We start from the raw sequence: 22208 nt of genomic DNA on the forward strand, positions 1-22208 counted from the left end.
ATTTACCCTTGGATTATTTAACGACAGCCATATACACTCTTAAGTCATATCAGACATCCTTGCGTTCCAAATATATAATTTTCCACGTCTTGGATGCAAATTCTTGTGTTATAGTAACAATTTACCCTGTATATGTTTGCACATGATTATTCTATAGATGTAAAAAATATTTTTAAGTTAACATGACACTCAATACTCCAGCATGCTAAAGATTCACTGCAGATATTTTTGATTCGCCGCCGCATAACGAGGTATATAAGGGACATTAACTGAGGTTCTAACTTGTTGAAGTAGGCACTTTATCTGTAATTATTACTTGCTACTAAACTATACTCATTAGAACAATTGCACCAACTACTCTTATTGAGATATGTGCAATTCTTATGATAAACAACATTTAAACTGTCAATTACTGAATATAGTGATAGAATTTAAAAAAAAAAAAGTGTGTGCTTTCACTTCCTACAATATATCTGGAAGGTGCTTCTACTTCACGGTTTCATGCACATAATCCCATATATGAATACACAATGCTTATCATGAATGGCACGGTTAGCATTGAAAACATACCCACGACGGGAGATCTTCCACACGAGCTAAAATAGCACTCTGTTCATCCCTTGCGATGTCTTGTCGAATTTCTATCTGCAATTTTTTGCGCTGGCCTTGACGTTCTTTCCATACATACAAAATCAATCCAATGAGAAGCCAACTTGGACTAAAGTTGAGGTAACCCGACAACCAAACTCCAACTGCAACTCCTGCAAGCTTAAAGTACTTAAAGACTACATTTACAAGTTGAGTTTCCTCGATCCGTGCTTTCCTTGGGGATTTTGGTGCTACGTCAGACATTGTAAAACTTCAGACTTATTTACTGCTTGTACAATCACTAATCTGTAATGGACCTGTACATCAACATTTTTCTTGCAGACAGCCCACCTGAACAGACGAGTCTATTGGCATTTCGAGGGGGTTTTAGATATATACTGGATGAAACAATCTCTTCGGATAAAATTGGATTCCTTCCAATTCTTTTGTTTGGCGAATTTCGGATACATTCAAGATCTTTTAAATATTTCTAAACAATTAATTGATAAATCTTTTTAAAGAAAGAAAAATGAAACACTATAGTTTGATTTGTAAAGAAGAATATTGATAGATTTACTTCTTTGATCGGGATCGAGATGTGCATAATTTTTACAAAATGGAAGGAAAAACAAGCGTGGAGGAGCTATCTGAGAATGAAACTGTTGATTATGTTGAAGAAAAATCAAAAAAGCGACGAAAACCACCAGAACCTGGTGTAATCTACTTGAGTAAAATACCAGCATTGATGAATGTAAAAACAGTAAAAGATATTTTCAGTCAGTATGGCGAAATAGGGAAGATTTTCCTTCAACCAAATGGTGAGCACAACTACCAGTAATCTCAGCGAGATTCGTCGAGGCTGGATATTTGGACTGACGCCTCTTCCAAATCTCAGACCAGTGTCACACAAAGTGATTCGGGAAATCTTGCCTGAACTTCGGCCGCTTGTTGCGATTAAAATGGGTTAAACTTAATTTCTTGTCCGCTTCAACTTCTCCTAACTCCCTATCAGTATCACAATGAAACATACATTTCTTACCTTTACATGGTGTAAATCCCACAGTAAATAAAGTTGACTATTTTCGAAGCCGTTGCAAACGGCCTTTTCAACACTGAATTGTTCCAATAGTTTGGGACGCCTTCAAATAGATTAAATATTACTCAGTTTTCTTTTTATTGCTTTTAATTTTTATGCTTAAAATGCTTGGTACAAAGTAATTGTCAATCAGTAAGTTCTGTATTTCCAATTGTAGTACAAATTGTCATGAAATAGAGTATCAGAACTCGTCCATGTTGAGAAGTAGAAAGTTAATGGATGTCTAAGGCGAAAAGTTGAAGCGGACAAGAAATTCAGTTTAACCCTTTTTAATCGCAACAATTTTAGCGGCCGAAGTTCAGGCAAGATTTCCCGAATCTATTTGTGTGACACTGGTCTGAGATTCGGAAGAGGCATCAGTCCAAATATCCAGCCTCGACGAATCTCGCTGAGATTTAACTATCAGTATCAAGTAAAAGAGTGCATTCAAGACCGCCGTTCCCAATGTCTTGCTCCTTTCTTAGAGTCGCAAATGATGAGAATATGTGCGCACGAACATGTTCTTGTTCTTCGACCACACCACCCATAAATGTGGTGTGAGATTTTAAACTCCGAAACGTTCTTGTGATGCGAACTGGACTTTCGGGATCGGAAGGAATTTGTACTCGTGCAAAGAATGGCTGTCTCGAACACGCTTTACGAGTTTATGGAATGAACACACTTGTTTCAGGATTTACTTAAGGGTAACAGTCTGAGAATTTAACTTTTTAAATGGCATAGACAATAGGTCAATGTCTTTTTGATGCAGCATAGACCTATGGCATTTTGCACAGACCTGACCAAAACTCCTTGCAGGGAACACACCACATTTCTCTTTCCTCGAATTTCAACCATACGTGTCCGTTCTGCCTGTGTGGCTTGACTTCGCGTTTTCTTTCTTTTTCATATAGCTTGCGTTTTTCTTGTTTTGATTCTTTTGTTTGTTTGACACCTTTTGGTATAATGCCAGGCTTTGCGCCTTGAAAATACTTTAACTGCGGAATCATTTACTCTGCGTTTGTTGACCTTCACGTCAAAATTATTTCTGCTAAGTCAGACGTATATCATCATGATCATTTTGTTTTGATATTCTTGCAATATTTGAATATTTGGGAAATACAAGGACAACTCTAGTTTTATTGTTGAGGAAAATTTAAATTTAAAAATTGATCCCAATAAAATTCACCAACGCAGATTTTTTGCATCAACATTTAAAGACATACGAATCATATGCTGAACAATTTGTCTAGTCTAGAGCACTATAGTCATTGTCATCAAAACGCTTAGACACTTAAACTGTCATATACTTTAAAATTAATGGAAGGAAAATCCAGGTCACAAAAATAGATTTTGACGAAAAGGGAAAATATTTATTTTAATTGCATTATCTCACGCACACATATCATAATTATTCCTTTGTTTCTTAGAATTTGGCTTAGACAATTCGGGATATCTTATTTGCACATGGCATGGCCCGACCTCATTTGGCATAGCCGCTGTCTATCGGTCTACCGTTAAATTCTCAGACTGGGGTAACTTGGGGACAGGTGTATTGTATATACAGTCCCTGAAACGTTCTACTTTCCCACTTGGACGGTGAGCACACAGAGAGCAAAAGGTGAACGCACGCATAGCGAATGGTGAGCGCACAGTGAACGCACGGAGAGCAAAAGGTGAACGCACGCATAGTGAATGGTGAACGCACACAGAGCAAACGGTGAAGGCAATTTGGTGAACGGTGAGCGCACAGTGAACGCAAAATTGTCTCTTCATTCGGTACATTTCTGATTTATAATTAGGTAGACAATATATATATATATTAATACATCTGTTTGTTCATTTTTGTGCAAGTACTGGATGTATATTTGTCATGAAAATGATCAAAAATTTCACATCAATGCACATAGCAATCATGCACAAACAAAAGAAAATTTCATATGTACATTGTTTACAGTATTACAGATACATGTATACATGAAAAATAGAATACTGTACATGTACATGTGTACACGAAAAATAGAATACTGTACATGTACATGTGTACACGAAAAATAGAAACGTATTATTTAGAATTCTTGGGGTTTCATAAATCATCAATATTGGTGTGTCATCTTGGTACCGTATACTACATGTGATCATACATGTATATTTTGACTTAAGATGGATAAATTAATATTTAATTTCTTAATACAAGAGTATAAACGATTCATGTGAACTAAAGGTACATGTAGTCTAGTAATTAGCGCCAAGAATTTACAGGTGTACATGCATAACTTCAAAATTTGCGAGCGCGGTCGTTTGGATTACATGCACGATTAAAAGATATTCCCGAAAGGAGTCAAGATAAATGCATTAAACAACCAACACTGGTAGAACAGATATCTCGTGTTGACACCTGAACGCTTCTAAATAGTATAAAAGGTTTATTCCCATGTACATTTTGAGTAATTCACTTTACTGCAAATACATGTATAGTATATCGACCTGAGGAAATAATCCCAGAATTAATGTACGAACGTACAAAATAAATAGTGTGACCATGAATTTACATTTAGATTGTGCAATATTCGTAAATTTTTTATGCGGATAAAACTTTTTATTGTACTGAACTATACGTATATTATGTGGGGCAGAAATGTACAAGAAATATTTCATCTTCATATTAGAGACAAACTATTTAAAAGTTTCATTAAATTTGGGGAAAGTAATAAATACATTTATTGACAATGTCTCCCATAAATACAGGCGTAAAATAATCAGAAATACTTGTCAAATCAATTTGACATTTGGGCACAATCATCTTCGCAAGCCAAGTGTCCGATTCGCTTACTCTCATCTACCAGTAAGCGAATCGGACACTTGGCTTGCGAAGATGGGGCATAATGTGCAGTGTAGCATTGTAAGAGAAGGAGGGGGGGGGGGGGGTAAGAAAAATAATAAACTTATATAGAATTCTTGTCAAGTGAGACAAAATGAAATGTTACAGTAATAAATTGTGATTTTGCTGAAAATGTTAAAATGATAATTCGGGTGGGGCGAGATATCCATTTACTGAAACTGCCTCATTTTCATACACGTACCAGCGCCCGTTGCTCGTTCTTTGCTACATGTACATGTATAAGGGTTAAATTCATAACTGAAGGCTCTTGCATTTTTCTCTCATTCAGAACCATTACAAAACACAAGTATTGTTTGGTTAAAAAGTGGGAGAATTCTCCCACTTTTTAACCAAACAATACTTGTGCTTTGTAATGGTAATAACAATGATTTATTGATGAGTGATCTGCAGTTTTCCTTGAATCTTTGCAGTTGATAATCCTGATATTTGTACTTTATGAATTAAATTCCTGATATAATTAGAAAGTTTACTTTCACCCCTATGCACACGTTCCTTTTGCATTTTGCCTTGCCATGAAAATCAATCCTTTGACTTTGGTGTTCCGAATGACAGTGAATGGTGAACGCATGGAGAGCGAATGATGAACGTACGGTGAGCGAACGGGAAAATGGTAAAGTAGAATGTTTCAGGGACTATATATGCATCTAGGTGATCCTTGATAACTTGAAGTACAAGCACAGGGGCATCTTATTGCAGGAGTAATCTTTTCCTGTGCGTGATCGATGACAATGCAGACAACTTGAATCATTTTCATTTACAAAACTCATTAAATTAAATATGAAAGGATTAGACTATGTCGGACTTGTATTACGAGATGTTTAACACCCTTTGGATAGGAAGATTCGATCTGTTTCTTGGAACTAAGGTGAATTTGAGCTTTGTTTACAACCGGTATCCTATTTTCGTGTCATCCCTTTTTAAATATTTGTATATAGATTGAGAACAAAATGGATAAGAAACCCCTGTGGTTCAAGGGACGTTGATAAAACTGCGAGACATGGAAAGTCAAGTCAAATCCGGAAATTAAAGGTCCGATTATAATGGTTCAAATTTTGTAGTAACTGGATTGTATATTTACAACATCCTAGGATATTGCTTTGACATGTTTTCCTTCATGTTATTAGGTCATTGACATGATTTCAACACAACTCTATCTAGCTTATCGAATAAGTTTATGTATTTATTTGTTAAATTCTTTTTCTATGCTAAAATAGATGTACATGTTTATATATAAATTACAAGATAACTTTTTCATATTTAAAGAAAGTTTCACATCACTAACTACACACTATCAAAGCACAATGTTACAATTTCCATTTGTTTTATACAATTAAAGCACAAATGTTACAATTTCCATTGGTTTTATACAATTAAAGTACAGTCTTATAAATAAGGATGTTTCATAGGCAGGTCTCTGAATTATTTTCTCAATTACTGTCTCCTTGGGAAATCCAAACAAATGTAAATTGAATTCATAGTCAGATTTTATAACAAATTAAGCACAGGTGTAAGTGAATACTGACCAATTAAAAAATTTAGTTTTTACCCCAAAAAGAAGCCCAGGCTATGTGGTACTTATATGTAAACTCCTAATTAACATGGTCAGGCATTCACTGTTATCCAGGCAATTGGGTCCTAGCCGAAATAATTATATGCTTTAGTGATGGCATTACTACTACTTCAAGAGATTTGGAGTGAAAAATAATGAAATATATTGTCCCAAGTTTCACTTCAAGATATCGAGAACTTTGAGAGATCAAACACAGTAAATTTGTTTAGTTATATTAATATAGAGAAAAACTGACTCCATGAGTTCACTTTGTATAATTCATTGAGATGTTATGAGTTTGGAGAAAATCCAAGTGAATTCGTCCCAATTACCTACCTGTTCATCCCGAGTGCATGGTTTCACCCCTACTCACTTGATAATGGATGTTTATAAAAGACAAATGTCATGAATGTGGTCAGGCTGATCGAGCATTTTAAATAAAGCGATGATAATGTCATTTTGTTTTTTAAAATATTGGCCAAGACATGATATTAGAGATATAATTGCTTATGATATCAAAGTTTCACATTTAAACATATATCAAGTTATCTAATGTACAAAGTAAATCCACTTCTAATGTTAAACTAATTTTTGTTCCTACATGGACGAAAAATAAAAGAGCTAATTTGCGTATTCTGTGGCTTCACTTAGATAATGTTACGTCACTTTTGACTGATGATGGCGGATGCAACAAAACAACCAGTCTACAGAAATGGTTCCAATGGTAAAAAATAGGCTGGCACCAGAGGTGTTTGACCTTTTTAATATGTATAATTTTAAAAATTGCCTTTCTGTAAACAAACTTTTCACATTCAAGGTATATCATGCTACCATTTTGGATTATTTTTAGCAATTTTTAAACGAACCCCAGGAAGAACCAAATATTGTCGGAGAAAATCTTAGTGTGCCGGCCATACCTACCGTTTCGTGCAGACCTTTAATTCATAAAGCGTACAATCCACTCTAAAAAGTGGTCAGCATTTTGTGCAGACCGTTCATTGTTCCATGCAAACCATTCACCGTTCCATACAGACCGTTCACTGTTCCATGCAAACCATTCACCGTTCCATGCAAGAATCGTTTTGTACCATTCCATTATCAGAGTTGTCTCTCTTATGCATCAATAAAACCAACAAAATAATGAAATTTCTCAATTTTATTTATCTATAGTAGATTACATTATCTTCATATACAGTGTCTATATTCTTAAATTTACCATTATCTGTTGAAGAAATGTTAAATTGCGCTCAGAGCTATAATCAGGAGAGTCTTTTATATCAAAACTTAAAGAACCTTCAAGAAGTTTTTTAAACAAAAATCATCAATTATAATTATAAGGGCAATGTCCATTTAGAAATGGCCCCAGTGTGAGATTTGACTTGTTAAAATCTTATTAGCAGTTACTGAAATATTTGAAAGATTAACCTGACTCAATTTGCATACTTACATTTATGTAGTACATATACATCCAATACATTTACATCACATGCCTGATGGGATCATGAATTTCTCTGTACCTGCTGGCAGAGTTTTCAGGCATCTGATTCAATGCTTGGTAAATACTTGGCAGCATCAAGTGGTTCATTTTAATCAACACAAACTATTTTTTTTATATTCTGTGTATCATTTCTACAAGTTTTATCAATTAACATGTATTAACAATGTTGTTACTGGTATTTGTTTTGTTGTTTAAATTTCATTAAGTATGTGAATGTTCAATGAGTGTATTTATAGTTTTTGTCTTTGTCATGATATCTTTACCAAATGATAGGTATTTCGTCATCAATACACTGCAGTTTTGAACAATACGTACATGATGAATCTTGGTATTAGATATGATACGTCTGTTTTAATGGCTAGGAATTCTGACAGAAATGAAAGTATAATGTAAATACATGTATAAAAATTACATTTTTGAAAATATATGAGGGAATGAACGGCAGTGCTTCATCACATTAGCTTGAAATTTAGTCCTTTAAACATTTTACTTTGGTAATTTCTTCTTTTTCCTCACTCTTTTAAGATTCCTCACTGTAAGCTCCATGTTCCCATTTTTAGACTCTGCATTTGAACCGATTTGTCATCTTTCTTGCAGTAGCAATCACATTTTTCTCACATCGACGTTTCTGACAGTTTGCATTCACTTTACATTCATACATGTAATTCATGGTCTATAGCTATGTACACTGTACATCTCATTGTTCACTAACATTTTTATTTAGATCTTCCAACTTTAAGAACTTAGTAAAGCAAAGTTAAAAATTTGAATAACTGACAAGCAAATAACTTACTATTTAGAACACTCTGTATTCTGATCACAAGTGATTCTAGGAAAATATTACAGGTGTGCAATTGCAACTTCATTCTATATATATATATGTTGGGTAAAATGAAAACAAATCCAGCAACACAAAATATCAATACAGTCACTGTGGCAAATCCAGAGGGGATTTCCGGGGGTTAGAAACACCCCTTCCCCCTTTGTCAGAAAATTTTGCTATAGAACAGGTAAAAATAACACATTTTGAGGGTGGAACCCCAACCCCCTTTGGAAACCAAAATTAATGGTAGAACCCCCCCCCCCCTTTAAAAAATTCATGGATCCACCCTTGAAATGCTAGATAGTGACTGAAGCAAATATTGTGCAAGTTGAATTCAGACAGTCACAACTAAATCATTACAAACAAAATGGGTACCTTTGTGTCATAATGTCCATTTTCAATACAGAAAAAGCTCCAAACACGAAAAAGGGACGTCTGTTTACCGAGGGTTGGGTGGAGTTTCTGAATAAGAAAATAGCCAAGCAGGTGGCAGAAAGTCTGAACAATACCCTGATTGGAGGAAAGAAGAAAAGCCGCTGGCACGATGAAATGTGGAATATCAAATATCTTCACAGGTAATCTGTAGCACTTAAATTGTGGGTTTTTTTTATTTTTAGCTCACCAGAATTGAAAACTCAAGTGAGCTTGTCTGATCACCATTTGTCTGTCATATGTCTGTCTGTCTATAAACTTTTCACATTTTCATCTTCCTTTCCAAAACTACTGAGCCAATTTCAATCAAATTTGGCATACATCATCCTTGGGTGATTGTCATTAAGTATGGTATTGTAATTACCAATACTCCTGAATCGCTAGGATTACTCAAATAAACACAACCAAGTCCAATTTCAATAAACAAAAATTTAATTACAGAAAAGATTTACAACAGAAATAGTAAAAAAAAAAAAAAAGAAATACTGTTGAAAAATAACAAACCTAGTCGACTCTAAATTGTATAAGTTTTTCAGAATATTATTGTACACTTACACTAATACTGTCGAGATTTAGAACCGGTTTTGAATAAATTTTAACAACAGATATATTCAGTATACTTTTCTTAAATACAATAACTCAATATGAGAATCAATTCGAAGTGTTCAAATCTCTGCCATCTGTTTGTGAGCATCAGATAATTTCTGTTCTTGATCCAGATAATAAGAATTTGATGACACAACATAAACACACAACACAGTGTAGACTTTTACAGAACAGGTGACACACAGTACAGCAGGTAAGACATGACGTTGTTCCTGCTCCCGGATATTAACGTGCCAGGCAGTCATTTCTGACTCCAACAGGTCACCACACCTTGCACCTTCTGAATATTGACTGAGGAACTAGTCCGCGTCCCTGTACTTAGTCTCATCCTGTCAGTAGTGTTTTAACACAAACCCACATCCCCTTGTAATTGGTCTTAACATTTCAAACTGCCCAACCTCGGGAACACGGAGGTAATGCGTCCATTCACTCACCCTGCCTGCACGGACTGAACTGAGGTATTTAAACACTCACCCTGACTGCACGGACTGAACTGAGGTATTTAAACACTCACCCTGACTGCACGGACTGAACTGAGGTATTTAGATACTTTGACATGTCAGCTGAGCGAGTGGACAAACGGGTTGTGTCAGCAAATAAAGGGAAAACATAAAACATGATAACCAACTCCTATCAAGTATGTTATAGTGATTCAGATAAAGGGCCATGCTCCCTTCAAAGGAAAGATAATCAAGAAAAGGCAGAAGTAGTGTGAGGTCATGTAAGAGAACCACTGGGCCAGAATAGTTGAAATTACATGAAAGCTGACATAGTGCAGATTCAGGTTTGCTCAAATCATGGTCCCTAGGGGTTGGATGGGGCCACAATAGGGATCAATATTTTACATGTGGATATATAGGGAAAATCTATGCCCCTGTGACTATAATTTGGGGCATATTGTTTTGTCCTGTCTGTCTATCAGAAACTATAACCTTGTTCCTAATTTTTGAATGGTGAGTGATATGGCTCTTATATTTCATATGCACTGTGAAATCCATTGTGAAAAGACCTGTTTTGGTACCAGCTAGGGTTTTAAACCTTGTAGTTTAAAAAAAAATGTAACCTATTCAATATCTCCTGAACTATTTAAGGTAGATCTTTCATGTTTTGTTTATAGATTTCTTAAGGTAAGACCTTTTATACCATATAACCTTGTTGCTTTGACCTTCTCCAGAACAGCAAGGCCGTGTGAGCACATGACTTACAACTCAATTACCTTTAAAAAAAAAAACAATCCCAGGATATTGTAAATACATAATCATGTTATTATAGAATCTGAATCGTAATGGTCGGACCTTTAATTTCCAGATTTGACTCAACCTTTGAACTCTGGAAGAGGTCCTTTGAACGTTATCTCGAGTCACCTGTAGTATGAAATGAATTTAACCAACACCTGATTATACATGTACATTGCATGATATCTGGGTAGTAGAAAATTCAACTCTGAACAACAGAAATTTACAAACCTCCAATTTTGATTTATATTCATCTATCATCATGTAATATATGATATTCTTTTCATTGCATTTTTTCCCCTTGGTTAGCAGCAGTTCACAGTACTGTGTCAGCATTATACTACATGTCTGAAATTTTATTTATAGGTTTAAGTGGGCTCATTTGAATGAGAGGCTGGCTTATGAAAAAGCTGTTCACAAACAGAGGCTAAGGACAGAGATTGCTCAAGTGAAAAGAGTTGCCAACTTTCACATTCAAAATTCAGAGACACGGCAGAAACGTAAAGCCATAAAGGAGAGGAAACAGAAACAAGGAAAAAGTGTGGAAAGTGACGATGAAAAGGGAGATTACGAAATAGCTCAAAGGGACACCGAGGAGGAAACGATGGCAAAAAAACGGAAATTGGACTCTGTTGGAGAGATTAGCAAAGGAGGGAAGAGGAAAAAGGAAGGAATTAACAAGAAATCATTTTTTGCCAGGACTTCTCTGATACAAAATATGTTTTCAGGAGGATTAGATGAAGGTGATTAAAATATGTCAAGGAAATTAGTAGATCAGGAGTGAAACTTGTAGTAATTAAAAATATCAGCAGGGCTTGAACTGAGTAGTGGGGAATACCTGGTTAGTGTTAACAGTTTAGTCTGTTAAAACTATGAGAGTATTACAGTACATGTATTGCTAATGATTGGCTTTGCAACCATGAACTTAAGTTTTGACAACTTATTGAAAGAAGCATGTTTAGAGAAACCCAGATTTAATTGTAGTGTGGCAGTTCTCTGTTTGGTATACTGCACTGTAAAATTCCAGTCAACCTATGTGTATAACTTTTTGACAGTGAGCAGATTGAGAAGGAATATGTTTTTAAAATGACACTCGTAGTATAACAATAAACCAATGCTTAAAAAAAAGGGGGGGGGGTTAAAACATATAAATAGTAAATACATTTATATTGAATTTTTGATATGTATATGTAAAACAACAGATACTTCCTGAAACTGGGGTTTATTATCCTGTTTTACACACACTATTAATTTGCACATGCAGTACAATTTTGTACATGCAGTATAAATTTGTATATGTACCTATACACATGCAGCATAGTACAAGCAGTATGATTTTGTACATGCAATATAATTTGTACACACAGTATAATTTTGTATGCATGCAGTATACTAGTAATTGTTGATAATAAATGTATTTAATTATTACTGTCGTGTTCAAATTTGAGAAAACCACATGCCATTCAAACACGTACTGATGATGAGTGTCTGATGTAACCTGGCAACATCTGACAGTTTTCTAGTTTGGAGATGTCATCTGCTGCTTCACATTCTGTATGCATTTTATGTAGTATAGCATATGTATGCATCAATTTGATTTAAGTGTTAGATTTAACAGAAGATAACAATCTGTGAAACTTCCCTCATTTCTACAGTATCTGCTCTGTATGTTATGGATTCATGTTAAAAAATTTATGCAGGCCTAGCGCTCAAGAAAATATTGGGACGGATCAGAGACATGCCTGTATCAGAGGTCTGATCTGTCCCAATATTTTCTCAGAGGGCTTCAGTTCTGTAGCTAAATTTTATTATGCTGTTTAATGAAAATGTGCTATTTTCTTATGTTCACATAGATCTATACTCCTGATTATGCATACCGACACCTTTGATAAGGTGGCAACTTGTACATTTTCTTTCGTTATTGTTTAAATTACACTATAGTTAAGTGGAAATCGATACAGTCTTTCTACTTTGAACATGACTATTGATCAGTCACAGGAGGGCGGAGTTACCGTATACAGAAACTCCCGGTGTTGATGACGTTAATAGGCTTTACAGTCACAAGTTATTTACTGAAAAATAAGGTATGTTGCTTAGCCAATCAAATTGCGTGTTGCAATTGAAATTAAATTGTCACACGCACACATCCTGTCATAATATGATGATAGCGCGGTGAATCGATTGAAAATAATTTTGGCGGGAAACGGGCATAAGTACAGTGATGGATCAGGGATATCACACAAGAAGAAAGTTATATGTAGAATTTTGTGAAAATCTGTATTCAGCAAGTGGAAAACTCGATCGTTTGCCTGTAACACGTACGCACAAGGTTAAGTCTGCATCCGTATTTCTGTGTTTTTATCCAGCTTTAAAATTCAGAAAATACGCAGGTCAAAATCGAAAAATAATAAATTTTAGCGAAATGAAAACCTGAGAAATCAACAGGTTGGATTTGAAAAAAAGGTGGGGGTATAGCTCAGCAAACATGTTTGAATAATTATTTAAATCATTTCCATGAATGAAGGACCCTGCAAATATTTCATTACACGATTCAGTTCACGACGTGGTACTTTTGGAGATGCTGGTGAGTAGCGTTTTGTGACTGGTATGCATTTTTGCACAGCGGACTGGTGCTAGTGAAGTTCCACAGCTATTCTGGTCCCTATGTTTTACGATACATTCGATGCCTTTTTATAGACACTGATTTTATTGTATTTTTCGCCCATATCATCGGCTTTTTAAAGTCCGGGAGATGATATTGTGTAGGACGAGGGAAATACCAGGGTGAATCTCTTCGTTGAACGCTTCCAAATTCACTTTTTGAAATAAAGTATACGAAGTTAATCCTGTAGTTGAATATTCGCGTCAAGATAATCCCTAGCACTGATTGGTCAAATCTATGACATGCACCGATGTACTGGCGATCTGGATGACAATGGATGTAATTTTTAAAATCAAGAGGGCTCATGCATTCCGGTTCTAAAGCACATGTTACCCATGGTCGCATCACAGCGGTCATTATGAATGGATTACGTTTAACTAGAACCCAACCGGTTTCCATTTCCGGGAAAACAATAAACCTACATGGGTCTTCCTGTAACCTCCTAAAAGTGTTGCGGTTTGTCCGGAATGCTAATGACCCGCCTCCTTTTCGGATTTGGATACCTCGATGACTGGCCGCTTGAAATAAAGGGAATAGACTGTGATTTGTAAGACGAATAGACGAGTCCATCCACATCACAAAGTCGAACTCTTGTAGAGCCATCTGAATCAGAATAGGTTTCCACGTGTATCGGCGTACATCCAGTATATGAAGTGGATACATTTCAAAAGGAAATTTACGAATTTCGCATCTGCAGTATTTCTCAAGTAATTCGAGAGAGGAGTTCGAAAGACCCAGGTCATAAACAATGAAATGTAATCTATACGACTTGTTCAAAAGGTGTTCGTGCACGCTTTTTATCAGTCCCTCAACCTCTCTAAAATGGTTTTCTGAAATTCCCGCCAAAATAACAGGGTACGCTGAGGAGTTCGTGTGATTGGTCAGCTCTGATACTCCCACGTCATCCAGTTGCAACATTTGAAGTGTTTGTGTTGATACATTTGTGTTTTTCATATACCTGAGAGCTACGTTTATATTTTCACCAAAACTAGGCAAAAAATCTTCACAGTCTGCCGGCGCTTTACGGAAAACTTCCATACTAAAGTTTCTCCATTTAGTAACTTCGTCCACTATTTGTTTGTAATTCTCTGCCCAGGGAGGGATCGGTTGCAGATATGTCCGGCGGAGCGGTGTTAACATTTCACTTCTGTAACCGGTATATGCAAGAAGGAATAATCCAACACAAATGATTAACATATATAACACTCTCGGCTTCTTCCACGAATTTGTAGACATGCTGGTTTTAGCAACCGTAAAATGTGTTGATAAACGTTGCTGTTAAAATTTAAATGGTAAAATGTATTGTTTGTTTTTTTAATTTATCACTACAGTACATAATGATTATCAACAATCTTCAAATGCTTAGATTATATCGCCTTTTAATTTAAAAACCGCTCCAAGGTAGTGCACTTCTTTAGTGTCCTTCTAATGCTTAAACGGCAATCATCAATTGAAATAATTACTTGTCACATTGTTATGTACACGAGTACAAACAAGTTCCATTCATTTATAAACTTGACAGATATCTACATCCCAACGTGTGTAACCCTTTTTGTTCAATTTTATTTAGAGTAATTTCGAGCGAAACTGTGTTTGTTACTAGCAGCAAGAATGTAACCCTCTCTGACACCCCCCCCCCACCCCCCCCCCCCACCCCCCCCCCCCCCCCCCCGAAAACGTCAGAAGAACAAAAAATCAAAGATGGCTACATTTTTGCAGCTATGTAGTTTTTTCCTAATATATATATATATATATATATATATATAGAGAGAGAGAGAGAGAGAGAGAGAGAGAGAGAGAGAGAAAGGTGTACATAATATGGCTAATAGACCCTTGTAAATGCACGATCGTTTATCTCGGACGCGATCGGTAACGTGGATTGTTTGTTGTTTTTTTCTTCTGTATTCTCTTAGCATGAGGGGGAAAATGAATTGCGATATATTTTTCTGATTTTTCTCGCGAATTTCGTGATCATGGAACAACTGATAATTGTTCATAATATTTTTTTACCTGTCTATTATTAACAGAGAATAATAAAACAAAATTTTCGTCCCGAAAAATTAGACAATCTGGTTGTGTCTTTTGTCAATTCAGTGCTTTGTATTTGACCTTGTATCCTTGTTGTGGATCCGACACTTCTAGGATCGGAATAGTGCTTATATACATACATACATACATACACACACACACCCACGCGCGCATGCACACATATATGTCATGATGAGATATATAATTCACAAAGATTACATGCCAAGTAAAATGAAAACAACCGAGGCTAAATGTTATATCACAATAGTGGCTCCTTTATCTGCTTCGCGATGTGTACATTTTGTGGGAAGGTCTTTCTTTGCTTGGTTCCAACGCCTGTTTAGGACACATTTTTTACTATGTAGCTAGATATCCTGTGTGGTTCCGTGGTCGATTCCTTACTGCATGGCTAGGTATTTCTCTGTGTGGTTCCGTGGTCGATTCCTTACTGCGTGACTAGGTATTTCTGTGTAGTTCCGTGGTCGATTCCTTACTGCATGGCTAGGTATTTTTCTGTGTGGTTCCGTGGTCGATTCCTTACTGCATGACTAGGTATTTCTCTGTGTGGTTCCGTGGTCGATTCCTTACTGTGGGACTAGGTATTTCTCTATGTGGTTCCGTGGTCGATTCCTTACTACATGGCTAGGTATTTCTCTGTGTGGTTCCGTGATCGATTCCTTACTGCGTGACTAGGTATTTCTCTGTGTGGTTCTTGGTTGATTCCATACTGCGTGGCTAGGTATTTCTCTGTGTGGTTCCGTGGTCGATTCCTTACTGCGTGACTAGGTATTTCTCTGTGTGGTTCCGTGGTCGATTCCTTACTGCGTGGCTAGGTATTTCTCTGTGTGGTTCCGTGGTCGATTCCTTACTGCGTGGCTAGGTATTTCCCTGTGTGGTTCCGTGGTCAATTCCTTACTGCGTGGCTAGGTATTTCTCTGTGGTTCTTGGTCGATTCCTAACTGCATGGCAAGGTATTTCTCCGTGTGGTTCCGTGGTCGATTCTTTCCTGCATGGCTAGGTATTTCTCTGTGTGGTTCCATGGTCAATTCCTTACTGCATGGCTATGTATTTCTCTCTGTGGTTCTTGATCGATTCCTTACTGCGTGGCTAGGTATTTCTCGCTGTGGTTCTTGATCGATTCCTTACTGCGTGGCTAGGTATTTCTCTGTGTGGTTCTTGGTTGATTCCATACTGCGTGGCTAGGTATTTCTCTGTGTGGTTCTTGGTCCATTCCTTACTGCGTGGCTAGGTATTTCAATGTGTGGTTCTTGGTCCATTCCTTACTGCGTGGCTAGGTATTTCTCTGTGTGGTTCTTTTCACCCGATTTTCGTCAAACCCGAAAATCTCCTGATGGGCGTATACCTTTTTCGCAAATTTTGAAAAAATACAATCTCTACTTTTCAACAAAAAATGCTGTTATTAATCCACCAGTCTACAACAAAACAGATAAATATATAGTGTCATGAAATAATCCACCAGTCTACAACAGAACAGGTAAATGTAGAGTACTATAAAATAACCCATCAGTCTACAACAGAACAGGTAAATATATAGTACTATAAAGTAACCCACCAGTCTACAACAGAACAGGTAAATATATATAGTACTATAAAATAACCCATCAGTCTATAACAGAACAGGTAAATGTAGAGTACTATAAAGTAACCCACCAGTCTACGACAGAACAGATAAATATATAGTACTATAAAATAACCCACCAGTCTACAACAGAACAGGTAAATATATATAGTACTATAAAATAACCCATCAGTCTACAACAGAACAGGTAAATATATAGTACTATAAAGTAACCCACCAGTCTACGACAGAACAGATAAATATATAGTACTATAAAATAACCCACCAGTCTACAACAGAACAGGTAAATATAGAGTACTATAAAGTAACCCACCAGTCTACGACAGAACAGATAAATATATAGTACTATAAAATAACCCACCAGTCTACAACAGAAGAGGTAAATGTAGAGTACTATAGAATAACCCACCAGTCTACAACAGAACAGGTAAATGTAGAGTACTATAAAGTAACCCACCAGTCTACAACAGAACAGGTAAATATATAGTACTATAAAGTAACCCACCAGTCTACAACAGAACAGGTTATTGTAAAGTACTATAAAGTAACCCACCAGTCTACAACAGAACAGGTAAATATATAGTACTATAAAGTAACCCATCAGTCTACATCAGAACAGGTAAATATATAGTACTATAGAATAACCCACCAGTCTACAACAGAACAAGTAAATATACAGTACTATAAAGTAACCTACCAGTCTACAACAGAACAGATAAATATATAGTACTATAAAATAACCCACCAGTCTACAACAGAACAGGTAAATATATAGTACTATAAAGTAACCTACCAGTTTACAACAGAACAGGTAAATATAGAGTACTATAAAGTAACCCACCAGTCTACAACAGAACAGGTAAATATATAGTACTATAAAATAAACCACCAGTCTACAACAGAACAGATAAATATATAGTACTATAGAATAACCCACCAGTCTACAACAGAACAAGTAAATGTACAGTACTATAGAATAAACCACCAGTCTACAACAGAACAGGTAAATATATATAGTACTATAAAGTAACCCACCAGTCTATAACAGAACAGATAAATGTATAGTACTATAGAATAACCCACCAGTCTACAACAGAACAGGTAAATATATAGTACTATAAAGTAACTCACCAGTCTACAACAGAACAAGTAAATATATATAGTACTATAAAGTAACCCACCAGTCTATAACAGAACAGATAAATGTATAGTACTATAAAATAACCCACCAGTCTACAACAGAACAGGTTATTGTAAAGTACTATAAAGTAACCCACCAGTCTACAACAGAACAGGTAAATATATAGTACTATAAAATAACCCATCAGTCTACAACAGAACAGGTAAATATATAGTACTATAAAGTAACCCACCAGTCTACAACAGAACAAGTAAATATATATAGTACTATAAAGTAACCCACCAGTCTACAACAGAACAGATAAATATATAGTACTATAAAATAACCCACTAGTCTACAACAGAACAAGTAAATATATAGTACTATAAAATAACCCACCAGTCTACAACAGAACAAGTAAATGTACAGTACTATAAAATAACCCACCAGTCTACAACAGAACAGGTAAATATATATAGTACTATAAAGTAACCCACCAGTCTACAACAGAACAGGTAAATATATAGTACTATAAAGTAACCCACCAGTCTACAACAGAACAGATAAATATATAGTACTATAGAATAACCCACTAGTCTACAACAGAACAGGTAAATGTAGAGTACTATAGAATAACCCAGCAGTCTACAACAGAACAGGTAAATATATAGTACTATAAAATAACCCACCAGTCTACAACAGAACAGGTAAATATATAGTACTATAAAGTAACCCATCAGTCTACAACAGAACAGGTAAATATATAGTACTATAAAGTAACCCATCAGTCTACAACAGAACAGGTAAATATATAGTACTATAAAGTAACCCACCAGTCTACGACAGAACAGATAAATATATAGTACTATAGAATAACCCACCAGTCTACAACAGAACAGGTAAATGTAGAGTACTATAGAATAACCCAGCAGTCTACAACAGAACAGGTAAATGTAGAGTACTATAGAATAACCCACCAGTCTACAACAGAACAGATAAATGTATAGTACTATAAAGTAACCTACCAGTCTACAACAGAACAGGTAAATATATAGTACTATAAAGTAACCCACCAGTCTACAACAGAACAGGTAAATGTACAGTACTATAAAGTAACCCACCAGTCTACAACAAAACAGATAAATATATATAGTACTATAAAGTAACCCACCAGTCTACAACAGAACAGATCTGTTATATTTAACTTTTGAAATACTATTTTAGACATACGATATACGTAGTGTATATTTTTGTATACATTTCATATGGTGTACACATAATGCTCAATTTTACACTCTCCGCGCTTGCGCCAGTCTTTCTAGTATCTTCAACTATCAAGCCTAATGAATTATCGCTATGATTGTGGAATTCAGTAGATGAGTATGTCATTGTGCAATGTACAGTTACTTGGAATTTCCAGTCTTAATCACAAGGTCATTATGCATAAGAGGTCAACTTGTAATGGAGTACCACACGAAGTTGATAATAAGTGGATCGGCATAATACACCGGATAAGATAAGGGGGAAATGAATCAAAACGTATCACTTTCCCACATTTTATACAACCATCCTTCACGATAAATTACATGAAACTCGGAAATATTCGTATCTTGTGTCATCCCAAAATTACTTTAAAAGCATTCTGATTCTACTCACAGCTGATATAAAAAAAAAAATGCTGAATAATCTCATCGACAATATTTATTCAGGTCTTCTAACAGTTTATTTAAACAAATCGTGACCTTAACTTAATTCAGCATTCTCATGAAACAGAATTTATTTTTCAAAAAACTTCAACATAAGAGGAAGAAAATGCTTGCAATGGTCTTCAACTCGATATTATATACATGTATATCTTCGTCATTTTTTTTTTATATAAATAAAATTAATTTTCATACATACAATGTATGTTGATTCAATATAACCTAGTAAGCTCAAAATTAAAAAAAAAAGGGGGGGGGGGTCTTCCACATCTGTTTCTACTGAACAATGTCAGACTACAATGTAACAACTCGACTTTATGACTTCAGCTTCCTCATCATCAACTTCCCATATTTATGTAGCAATATTCTTTTATCACTTGCATATGGTGTTCATGTCTCCCAACTGATTCGATACGCGAGAACATGTTCAGCGTATGATAAATTTTTGAATTGAGACACCCTATTGAAAAATATGTTGATGCTGATTAAAGGAGTTTAAAAACAGGCTTGTTTAAAATCAGAATTTCAAAAAATTTATGACGTTGCAATGACCTTGTTCGCAAATACATCCCGTCATGTAGTCGATTGATTGATTGTATATTGTTTAACTTACTCTCAAGAATTTTTCTCTTATGTAGAGACGTCATTATTGCCGGTGAATGGCTGCAAAATTTAGGCCCATGCTTGGCGATTATGGCATTTGAACAGGGAGGGATATTTAACGTGCCACACCTGCTGTGACACGGGGCCTCGGGTTTTGCGGTCTCATTCGATAGAACGTACCATTTAGTCGCCTCTTACGACTAGCAAGAGGTACTGAGGACCTATTCTACCCGGATGCAGTCGAAAGTTGTCTGACGTGTTTTCATACAAATTGTTAGGCCGTTCTTTTTATGCTGATTTTGACTACAGATTTATCAAGATACAGGGCTCGATCGGTCAACAGGGGATACTTTCTCCTCCTCGGCACCTGATCCCAACTCTGCTGTGTTCAGAGTTCTGTGTTTGTCCTGTTCTATATTTTGTGTTCTTTACATTGATCGCCGTTAGCATCACCTCTTCCATTAAGAAACTGAAAATGGAATGCATTCATGGATTAAACTTTCATGACTTGTGATTTAAGATTATTTGAATTCCAATTCTAATTACATGCACGGTCGTGACTATTCTCTTTAGAGAAGTCGAGAGGCATAGCCTTCATCGACTTCTCTTCGCAAGCATACGTGTAAATGCCGGAGTCGGTGACGGTTTGTGTTTCGATCGACATTTCGACTCAGATGTGCCTGGATTTACGCAATAAACAAGTTGTTTTCAAACATTTAATAGCAATGGACAAAACCGTCACAAGGAAATCAAAACTTACTTGCTTTTAATCTATTTTCAACATGCCCCTGTCCCGGGTTTAAATCACAACTCTGATTACGTCAGCCTGCTTCACTCTTAACGGGTCCCCTATTGTGACAGCTCCCAAAACCAGTTCACGTAAACCCGGGACAGGGGGCATGTTGAAAATGGATTAAAAGCAAGTAAGTATTGATTTCCTTGTGGCAGTTTTGTGCATTACTGTTAAATGTTTGAAAATAAGTTGCCTATTGCGTAAACCCTGGCACATCTGACTCGAAACGTTGGTCGAAGCATAAACCGTCACCAACTCCGGCATTTACACGTTTTCCAGACTCAAAACAAGAGAAGTCAATGAAGGCTATGCCTCTCCGGGCTCTCGACTTCTCTAAAGAAAATAGGTCGTGACACACGTTAAATTGCACATACCCTATCATGCTTCCGCTTGTCTAAGCATGCTCTTGTACATAGAACTTTATATACTTCCTAGTAACAAAGTTTGAGTTGAACTACAGAATTTCAGCCTTCAACATTAAATTACTTTCCCCGATTTTCAAGAAGTCATCAGGCCCATAAAAATGGGGGGGGGGGGGGTTTCCACTTTTCAGAATCTTTTTTTAAAAACTTCACACAGAAAAATCATGGGTGGACCCTGCTAGAAGATATCAAAAAGAGTTCCAAAACCATGCTTCTGGAAATATATGTCATGTATTGTAATGGTATTTTTCAATATGAATAATGCTTATTTCAAAATCCACAATTACACATTTTCTAGGGGAACTTTCAACTAAAGCATACACTATATGACAGAGGCAACGTACCATTTATTCTTACATTCATTGTATACATAATCTTATAAATGTTTATAATCAGCATATATACTTAGAACTGGTAAGGTTAAAACACGGGTATCCTACTTGCCCCCCCCCCCCCTTCCTCTCTCTCCCATATAGAGATATATTCTACACCCATGTATACATCTGGTGCAGTCGGAATGTTCAGAAGTTTGATGAACGTAAATTAACACACAAGGAATAGGCTCTTACATG

General features: G+C 36.0%; 3 protein-coding genes across 7 annotated transcripts in view; 1 reads left to right on the plus strand and 2 right to left on the minus strand.

The window, feature by feature from the left end:
- The window catches only part of LOC125683187 (extended synaptotagmin-2-like), a 48004-nt gene extending 47152 nt beyond the window's left edge, over positions 1-852 (minus strand). For all 5 annotated transcript variants that reach the window (XR_007372811.2, XM_056140893.1, XM_048924039.2 and 2 more), the window contains exon 1: positions 571-852. Coding sequence is in view for 4 of the 5 variants with exons in the window: in XM_056140893.1 (XP_055996868.1) it covers positions 571-852 (282 nt within the window). In the remaining variant the exon portion in view is untranslated. The remainder of the gene's footprint in view (positions 1-570) is intronic.
- Positions 853-1151: 299 nt separating this feature from the next.
- LOC125683190 (activator of basal transcription 1-like) lies at positions 1152-12133 on the plus strand. Its single transcript, XM_048924042.2, has 3 exons — positions 1152-1406; positions 8839-9007; positions 11072-12133. Exons 1-3 carry the CDS (start codon positions 1205-1207, stop codon positions 11454-11456), a joined length of 756 nt encoding a protein of 251 aa, XP_048779999.1. The 5' UTR covers positions 1152-1204; the 3' UTR covers positions 11457-12133.
- Positions 12134-12613: 480 nt separating this feature from the next.
- LOC125683188 (uncharacterized) lies at positions 12614-14979 on the minus strand. Its single transcript, XM_048924040.2, has one exon. It carries the CDS (start codon positions 14601-14603, stop codon positions 13368-13370), a length of 1236 nt encoding a protein of 411 aa, XP_048779997.2. The 5' UTR covers positions 14604-14979; the 3' UTR covers positions 12614-13367.
- Positions 14980-22208: the final 7229 nt, after the last annotated feature.

Source organism: Ostrea edulis, chromosome 6 (genome assembly GCF_947568905.1).
Source record: "Ostrea edulis chromosome 6, xbOstEdul1.1, whole genome shotgun sequence".
NCBI lineage: Eukaryota > Metazoa > Mollusca > Bivalvia > Ostreida > Ostreidae > Ostrea > Ostrea edulis.

What these genes read in the sequence shown, in the direction of transcription:
- LOC125683190 (XM_048924042.2), top strand. Translation starts at nt 1,205, where the DNA reads ATGGAAGGAAAAACAAGCGTGGAGGAGCTATCTGAGAATGAAACTGTT. An exon ending in GATTTTCCTTCAACCAAATG is followed by an intron (nt 1,407 to 8,838) that starts GTGAGCACAACT and finishes TTTTCAATACAG; the next exon opens with AAAAAGCTCCAAACACGAAA. An exon ending in AATATCAAATATCTTCACAG is followed by an intron (nt 9,008 to 11,071) that starts GTAATCTGTAGC and finishes TTTTATTTATAG; the next exon opens with GTTTAAGTGGGCTCATTTGA.
- LOC125683188 (XM_048924040.2), bottom strand. Translation starts at nt 14,603, where the DNA reads ATGTCTACAAATTCGTGGAAGAAGCCGAGAGTGTTATATATGTTAATC.